A 9,084-nucleotide genomic window follows, 5' to 3' on the forward strand; every position below is an offset into this window, starting at 1 on the left:
GCAGGGGGCTGGGCGCCGTGGGGAGGCCGCAGTCACTGGACCGGACACAGGTGGTGAGGGAACAGCTTTATTCCCCCCAATCAGACCCAAGCCCAGCCGCCGCCGCCTGCGGCCAGGGGTTCGGCCCGGCGAGCTTCCCAATATTTAGGGCGAAAAGAACACTCATGTGCCGAGCGCCCTCCAGTGGGCGCAGGGCGCAGGGGACACAGCAGCGGGCAGGAGCGGAGCCCGGGCGCGGACAGACCACGGACGGCTGACCCACGGCCGTGGAGATGGCATCTGGGGAAGGCGGTCTCCGGGGAGGAGCAGGCCCGGGTTCGCAGGGAAAGCGGGGTGGACCCGGCAGAGGGAGCAGAGCCCCGGGACCGAGGGGGTGGATAGGACAGGACAGTCCAAGCACAGGTCCTCAGGCGCGGGCCTGTCCCAGAGGTCCCCGAGGCTACACAGGGCAAACGAAGGTAAAACTACTTTCATCATAATGCTACGATGTTATTTGCCTTTTCTAACTCTTTCTCTCAAAATTGTACTGTGGAGCCCTGGCCGGCTGCTCAGTGGTTAGAACATTGGCCTGAGGACTGAAGGGCCGCAGGTTCCATACGGGTCAGGGCCCAGTACCTCTGGTAGGTGGGGGTGGGGGTCGGTGCAGGAGTCAACCAATGATGTTTCTCTGTCTCTATCCCTCCCTTCTACTCTCAAAATCAATGGGAAAAAATATTCTCTGGTGAAGATTAAGAAAATAAAAAGTACTGTGGAGTTTCCCAAAAACTACATGATGTGTATTTTACATCGCCTTTAAACCTAATGCTTGTGTATTATTCTGGGTTTGGTGTGTTGTTTTTTTAAATATGGAACACTTCATGAATTTGCTTGTCATCCTTGCTCAGGGGCCATGCCAATCTTCTCTGTATCGTTCCAATTTTAGTATATGTGCTGCCGAAGCAAGCACTGTATTCTTCTGTTTTAAACTTTCCTCAGTTTTTAAAAATTTAATTTTTTTCATTTCAGAGAAGGAGAAAGAGATAAACATAAATGATGAGAGAGTCATTGATCGGCTGCCTCCTGCACGCCCCACACTGGGGATCGAGCCCACAACCGGGGCATGTGCTCCGACCAGGAATGGAACCATGACCTCCAGGTTCATAGGTTGAAGCTCAACCACTGAGCCACACCAGCCGGGCTAAACTTGCCTGTTCTAAGTTCTATTATGATAAATGTCTGTAGTTTGTAACCCACATAAGCAAAAGCTCTTTAGAGTCCTTGATAATTTTTAAGAGGTCCTGAGACTAAAAATTGTGAGAAACCACTGCCCTAGCGCTCTAAGAAGGTGAATGCCATGGATCTGTGTCTGTGAAAAAAACACACCAAAAAAACAACAACTTTCCAGCCACTCAGTGGAGAGATTGAAAGCAGGAGCAGGTGACAGGTGATGGTGGCTTCCCCAGATGATGAGTGCCCTCACTGTGATTTCTGGAAAAGAAGTAAAAATGAGGTGAGGAATTCGGGGTTTTAGAAATCCAGGTGAGGTGCTCATGCATGTCTCACCCAGAGATAAAGGAACCATCATGGCAGAGGGGGGAGGAAAATGGAGCTAAATTCCGTCTCCTGCCTGGCAGACACTGTGCCAACTGCTTGCGCCCACATCTTCCAGAGGAGATGCACGCTCTCCTCTGATCCTCCCAACAGCCCCTGAAGGTCCGCTGTCCACCGCAGTAGCCACCACCACCATGTGTCTATTGAGCATTTGAAACATGGCAAGCCAGCATTGAGATTTGCTGACAGTTTAAAATAAACACCTGTTTTTGAAAACTTAGGACAGTAAAAAACACTAGAATTTCTTAAACTGATTACATGTTGTAATAATACTTTGGATATACCAGATGGAATAAAGTGTATTATTAATTTTACCTGTTTCTTTTTATCTTTCTGGATGAAAAATATGGAAAGTAGCCTCACAGGGTGATCTGATCATGAATTCCTAACTGGGCAGGTCATGGTGGGTAGTCACACCGCAGGCATATAACTTCTTCAGTAAATGGCTGATCTTTGCCTTGAGCCAGCCCTGTCCTTGCTTTTGTGCATCTAGGTCAACACACCTTTGAAATAGTAACCGCCGTCTAGAAAGCACATAAGCTCCCTTCACTATCCTGTAATCCGATCCCACCCTGCTTTCCCCTACCTTCATGGAATCTTCCTTACGTTCCCTCCTTAATTCCAAATGCATAAAAGCTGCTGCACTGTCATTTTGAGGAGCATTTGAGACCTTGCTTCAGGACAATTGTCAGTTTGGTTCAAATTAACTCTACAGCCCTGGTTGGGTAGCTCAGTTGGTCAGAGCATCATCCTGATATGCCAAAGTTGCCGGCTCAATTTCTGGTCAAGACACATACAAGAATCAACCAATGAATGCTTAAATAAGTAGAACAACAAATCGATGTTTCTCTTCCCTTCATCTCTCTCTACATCCAAATTTTTAAGAAATTAGTTTTAAGATTTAAAAAAAATTCTCTACAGGTTTGAACATTTTTTATGTCAACACTTTTTTTTTTAAGATTTTTTAAAAATATATTTTATTGATTTTTTACAGAGAGGAAGGGAGAGGGAGAGGGAAAGAGAGTTAGAAACATTGATGAGAGAGAATCATCGATCAGCTGCCTCCTGCACACTCCCCACTGGGGATGTGCCCGCAACCAAGGTACATGCCCTTGACCGGAATTGAACCTGGGACCCTTCAGTCCACAGGCCGATGTTCTATCCACTGAGCCAAACCGGTTAGGGCATGTCAACACCTTTTAATATGACTACTAGATTATTTAAGTTTACATATGGCTTGCATTGTATTTCTATTGGACAGCATTGACTAAATTATTTTTTTTATCCCTACACCCAAGGAAACTGAGATGCTGGTTAAGTAGCATGTTCAAGATGGCAGGATTTCACCCAGGTCTGTGTGAATTCCAAGGCCAGGTTCTGCCCACCATGCCAGCAGCCTCCCTCCGTGGGTGAGGTGTTGGGGGAAGGGAATGGAATGAGAAGGGAAAAATTAGGCAAAGGTGGAGCGCTTTTACCTTCTCCTTTGACTTCTTGGAAGTAGACAGGTAGACAGCTGTGGAGAGATGGAGAAGGGATGGGATGACGGAGAGGTAAGGATAGGTGTGCGGCTTCTGGGAGTAAGCAGGGAATGACTTTCCGGGCGGCTCACACTCACCTGCCCAGCACAGCACCTTGAGGAGGCCTAGGAGTAGGAAGGCGGACAGGAAGAGGCCGATGCCATCCTCCAGGGAGGGTCCAGAGCGACCTGGCAGGAGGGACGAGAGTGAGCTCCAAGCATCTTCCCAGCACCCCACCCCTCTCAATCCCCTTGGCTCTTACCTGCCACCTCCAAAGTGACTTCAGCGCTGCGCCCCAAGGGGGGCAGGCTGGGGTGGTGGACACGGCAGGCATAGCGGGCCCCATGCTGAGCGGAGGTGACGGGGGCCGGCTGCAGGAGCCCCGAGAGGCTGACGGAGCCATCCGAGTGGTGGTGCAGGGCTGAGAGCCACTGGTGCCCCTTGGCCTCCTGAATGCTGCCGTTTGGGCCTCGGAGTTCCCACTCCACCTCCAGGCCCGCAGCGGGGTAGAAGTGGGAAACAAGGCAGAGCAATTCTGGGGGTGCCTCCCCAGGGGCAGCCCATACAAGAGGTGCTGGCGTCAGGGACACTTTGGGGGGCTCTGGGATGAGAGTAGGAAGAGAGCATGGAGTGAATCAATCTCCACTGTCCTCCCTCAGAAACCCTGTTTGCTCTCTGGCTTCCCTAAATCTAGGGGGGGGGCACTTCTCCCAGGATGGTGATCCCCCTGTTTCCCCTTTGGTGTGTCACCTGACTTCTCATGTCAAAGCCCTGGTTCTCAGGGATCCCTATTCCCTCAGATTTTGGAACCTTCACTCCAAAGCCCCTCAGATTCCCAGGGACCCTCCACCCATTGCCTTTCTGACTTCCAATGACCTCAATATATTTCCCCCAATCACTCTGCATCCTCTTCTCCACTGTCCCTCCCTCTATCAGGGTGTCCCCCCAATCCCAGTGCCCACCCTCTACCCAACCCATGGGGACCCCAACTCACTCTGCACAGCAAGCTCCAGAGTGACCTGCCCTTGCAGGTATGACAGGTGTACGGTGGCCATATAGGCGCCCTCCTGGCGGGGCTGCACTGCAGGTAGCCTGAGAGTTCCATTTCCAGTCCAGGGACCCCATGGCTCGTTATCATCCCAAGCGGCAAATGCCACTGCCCCATCTCGGGCAGCTGGCGTTTGCCCATCTAGCCCAGGAGTTGCAGCCAGGAGCAGGTGCCCCTTACCCTGGTGCTGGTGTCGCCACTCCAGCCCAAAGGGAGGGGGACCTGGGGCCAGAGATGCAGTGGCCTCTGGGGTGGGGGGCATGTAGGCAAAGCTCAAGTCCAGCAGAGCATCCTGTCCCAGTCGGACTCGAGTGGTAGGCGTGTGGGTGACGACAGTCAGCACGGCTGGGTAAGATGGGGAGAGGAGTGCGATGGAGAGGCATGAGGGAAAGGAGGAAAAAAGTAGAGAAATGGAGTTATAGTGATGACTCAACTCCCATTTACCCATCCCTCAGAAGACACCTCCTTTTCTGAGACTCACCATCTCCCCGCCCTCCCTGCAAATCGCCTTTGCTCTGGGACTGGGTGGGACCCAGTGTGGCTGAAGGAGAGCCGAGAGGTCTAGAGAGGAATAGGGCAGGGCGTAAGGACAGCCCTTGCAGGCTGCTCTGAGCACAGCCCACTTGAGGGGGCTGGGGGGGGAGGGACGACAGCGGGATCTGAGTGCACTTCTGACAGCCTGAGTCAGTCCAGTCTCCATGGACCACCCATAAAGACCCGCAGGCCTTTCTAGGTAAAGACTATGATGAATAAGGAATCATGACTTGATTCTATGGTGCTACACAGAGTGCTTGCTGACTGGAAGGTTCTGGTCTGGCCTAGACCTGAACACAGACCTCTATGCTCTACTGAAGCAGCTGTCCTGATTAAGTACCTAGAGCAGTGATGGCGAACCTATGACACGCGTGTCAGAGGTGACACGCGAACTCATTTTTTTGGTTGATTTTTCTTTGTTAAATAGCATTTAAATATATAAAATAAATATCAAAAATATACATCTTTGTTTTACTATGGTTGCAAATATCAAAAAATTTCTATATGTGACACAGCACCAGAGTTAAGTTAGGGTTTTTCAAAATGCTGACACGCCGAGCTCAAAAGGTTCGCCATCACTGACCTAGAGCCTGGCTGCCCGGTTAAGCCCAACTCTGAAGCTATCTGTGTGGCCTCGGGCTGGTTACGTCCCTTTTCCATGGCTCTGCTTCCTAATCTCCTAAATAAAGGCAATGATGATGATGCTAGTACCTATTTCATGGGGTTTGTACAGAGGCTTAAATTATTTAATCCCCTTGCTACCCATATTTATTCATTTCCTGATTCTGGGCAACAAAGACAACTCTATATGAAAGGCAGCACAGTGCCTGGAACACAGCAAGTCTACAGCGTTTGCTGAGATTACCCTCAACCACCTGCCAGGCTCAACAGGGCCCAAAGCGGCATCTCTGCCACATTCCCCCCTGCTCCAGTGCCCATCTTCCCTGCCTTAATGAATGATCCACACTTGGAGTCACAAGATTCCTTCCTCTCAGTCATTCAACTAATATTTATTGAGCAGCTAGGATAGAGGACAGACTGGTGAACAAGATGGGCAGCCCCTGCCCTCAGATTGCTTACAATTTAACACGGGAGACAGATGAGCAAACTGCCAAATCTAATATGCTATGTGCTGTCCCCACCAGGCCCTAGTTTTATCTCCCAAACAGATCTATCTATGCCTAACTCAAGTTCTCATGAACATACATTTGGACAATTACAATAGCCTCCTCTCTGGCCTCTCTATCCTCAATCTTGCCTTCAATTCAACCCCTGCACGGTAGCCACAAGTCACTTGCTTGTTCAAAAGTCCCAGCTACCTTGGAAACCAACAACTAAAGACATGGGCTGGAGCTAGATGGCCCTGGTTCAGTTTCTAGCCCTGCTTCTTACAAGCTGTGTGTAAGTTACCTAATTGCTCTGTCTCAGACTTCTTCACCTGTTACTGGGGATAACATCAGTATGTAGTTCCTATGGCTGCTGGGAGGAATAAGTGACCTTACGCCTATAAAGTGCTTAGAACAGGGCCTGACATATAGGAAATGCTTGATAAATGTTAGCTGTTACTATTTCCATTACTATCATGAACTGGGTATCTAGGGAAAATTAGCTAATCTATATTTTCCTCATTAGTCCAATGATCTGATCCTTGCCTACCTTTTGTAAGAATCAAGTGAAATAACAGGCTCTTGGGAAAAATGGTGCGCGTGCTCACACCCCCCCCCCCCCCCCCTTCTGATGGTTCACTATCACCTATGAAGCCCAGCTTTCAGAGTAATTCAACCCCAACCTACCTTTCCAGGCTTCTCTTGCACCTTAAGAACCAACCACATAGAATCCCTTTAGAAACCCTAACTAGTAGAAACTCTAATCATTGGGAATTTTTTTTGCTTTGGTCATAAGGATCCTTCCGTTTCCAAGGTCCCGCCCCATTTCCTCCCAAACATCTAAATAACTCCAAGTCCCTCAGGCCAGTTTCACTGCTACTTCCTCCCAAAAATGTCTGGGTCCTCCAGGTAGAAGTAATATTTTTTTCTCTTGTGATTATCTGTATGTAGTTTTCAATTCTAGTTTCTGAGGCCTACAAGGTTAAACTTCTCTAACCTCATGGGATTGTTTTTGTTCAACAGAATACAAAAAGTAGACCATGTCACTTAGTTTATCAAAATCCAGAAGCATACTTTTGAACTGTTAAAAACAACCTACAGGATCGGTAACAAAACCTGTCCTGACCTGGCTAGAGTGTAGTTCCCATATGCCAAGGCTGCAGGTTCGATTCCCAGTCAGGACACATACAAGAGTCAACCAATGAGTACATGAATAAGTGGAACAAAATCAATGTTTCTCTCTCTCTCCCTCCCTTCCTCTTTCTCTCTAAAATCAATAAAAATGAAATAAAAGAAATAACAAAACCTAGAGGTTTCACAGTTTAACCCTTAATCTAACAGTGCTCTTTGGTAAGGGTTATCCTATATAATAAAAGCCGGAATGACTGGTTGCTATGATGCACACTGACCACCAGGGGGAAGACGCTCAACGCAGGAGCTGCCCCATGGCGATCAGTGCGCTCCTACAGGGGGAGTGCCGCTCAGCCAGAAGCCGGGCTCATGGCTGATAAGCGCAGCAGCAGTGGAGAGAGCCTCTCCTGCCTTCGCTGCAGGTGGGCGGTAAGGAGCGAGGGGTCCCAGACCGCGAGAGCCCCAGACTGTGAGAAGGATGTCTGACTGCCGGCTTAGGCGGACATCCCCCTAGGAGTCCTGAACTGTGAGAGGGTGCAGGCCAGGCTGAGGGAAACCCCCCCCCCCAGTGCATGAATCTCGTGCACCGGAGTGGAGAGAGCCTCTCCAGCCTTCGCTGCAGGTGGGCGGTAAGGAGTGAGGGGTCCCAGACTGCGAGAGCCCCAGACTGTGAGAAGGATGTCTGACTGCCGGCTTAGGCGGACATCCCCCTAGGAGTCCTGAACTGTGAGAGGGTGCAGGCCAGGCTGAGGGAAACCCCCCCCCCCAGTGCATGAATCTCGTGCACCGGGCCTCTACTTTAAGCAATATTAGCCCTGCAGCACACAAACTAATCTCTGTAACAATACAAGTGTAAATATAGCAGGGCCAGAACAGTAAGAAAATTTCTATTTTTGCAGCTTGTATAGGTTTTTGCTTTTCTGAATTTTTTCTTTCGTCTTTTTCTTGCTTTTCTGTTTTATAAAAAGTAAATGGTAACAACTATTATAAAGTACTTGAGGCCTGGTGCACGGATTTGTGCACCCGTGAGGTCCCTCAGCCTGGCCTGTGCCTTCTCGCAATCTGGGACCCCTAGGGGGATGTTAGACTGCCGGTTTCAGCCCGATCCTCGGGGGTTGGGCCATAACTGGTAGTCCGACATCCCCTGAGGGATGTAGTAGTGCTTGAAGTGGCAGGTGGCCAGGGAGGTGCCCGGGTCAGGCACCATGCTACTCCCTCTCACCCTGGCCCCACTGAGCCTGCTGCTGTGCTCTGTAGCGTGTTGCCATGGAGGCGGGAGAGGCTCATGCCACAGTAGCCGTGCTGACCAGCGGTTAGCCCAGCATCTGGCGCCCGTAAGTCAGCTGAGCAGTGCTCCTGCTGTGGGAGTGTACTGACCACCAGGGGGAAGCTCCTGCTTTGAGCGTCTGCCCCTTGGTGGTCAGTGCACATCATAGTAACCGGTCAAACAGTTGTTCAGTTGCTTAGGCTTTTATATATACACTAGAGGCCCAGTGCACGAATTCGTGCACCAGTGGGGTACCTTGGCCTAGCCTGCAGGATCGGGCTGAAACCGGCACTCCGGCATCCCCCGAGCGGTCCTGGATTGCGAGAGGGTGCAGGCCAGGCCGAGGAACCCCACCGGTGCACAATCAGGGCTGAGGAGGGACACAGGAGGTTGGCCAGCCTGGGAGGGACCACAGGAGGGCTCCAGGGCGTGTCTGGCCCGTCTCACTCAATCCCGATTGGCTGGACCCCAGCAGCAAGTTAACTTACCAGTCAGAGCATCTGCCTCCTGGTGGTCAGTGCACATCATAGTGAGCAGTTGGTGTCCTTAGCATATCATTAGCATATTACGCTTCGAATGGTTGAACGGCCAACCAGACACTTAGCATATTAGGCTTTTATTATATAGGATAGAATAGATTACTGAAAAAAACTTAAACCCAAATCTAATTAAGCCTCTAGATCTAACTACCAATTTTATAGTAAATATGGAGAAAAAGGAACAAGGGAAAATCACCCAATGAGTAAACAATTGGCCAAATATAGAATGTGGGAAATTCTATAGAACAAAGGACAAACCAATAGCATTTAAAACTGGGTGAGGGGAGGCAAATTTAAAAGAGATTTAACAGACAAAACTGTAGCCCTGGCTGATGTCACTCAGTGGTTTAGA

The 9,084-nt window shown here is 49.9% G+C and overlaps 2 protein-coding genes across 5 annotated transcripts in view; both read right to left on the bottom strand.

Moving 5' to 3' along the window:
* Nucleotides 1-9,084, bottom strand: part of LOC102253500 (ral guanine nucleotide dissociation stimulator-like 2) — a 31,644-nt gene that overhangs the window by 8,065 nt on the left and 14,495 nt on the right. The window lies entirely within an intron of this gene.
* Nucleotides 1,179-9,084, bottom strand: part of TAPBP (TAP binding protein (tapasin)) — a 12,395-nt gene continuing 4,489 nt past the window's right edge. The window contains exons 2-6 of the mRNA XM_005867946.2: nucleotides 4,102-4,500; nucleotides 3,370-3,708; nucleotides 3,206-3,295; nucleotides 3,066-3,103; nucleotides 1,179-1,467 (exon numbers count right to left, since the gene is read on the bottom strand). Coding sequence (XP_005868008.1) covers nucleotides 1,456-1,467; nucleotides 3,066-3,103; nucleotides 3,206-3,295; nucleotides 3,370-3,708; nucleotides 4,102-4,500 — 878 coding nt within the window. The 3' untranslated portion in view covers nucleotides 1,179-1,455. The remainder of the gene's footprint in view (nucleotides 1,468-3,065; nucleotides 3,104-3,205; nucleotides 3,296-3,369; nucleotides 3,709-4,101; nucleotides 4,501-9,084) is intronic.

The sequence above is a fragment of the Myotis brandtii genome, unplaced genomic scaffold, assembly GCF_000412655.1.
Source record: "Myotis brandtii unplaced genomic scaffold, ASM41265v1 scaffold2561, whole genome shotgun sequence".
In the NCBI taxonomy this organism is placed as follows: Eukaryota; Metazoa; Chordata; class Mammalia; order Chiroptera; family Vespertilionidae; genus Myotis; species Myotis brandtii.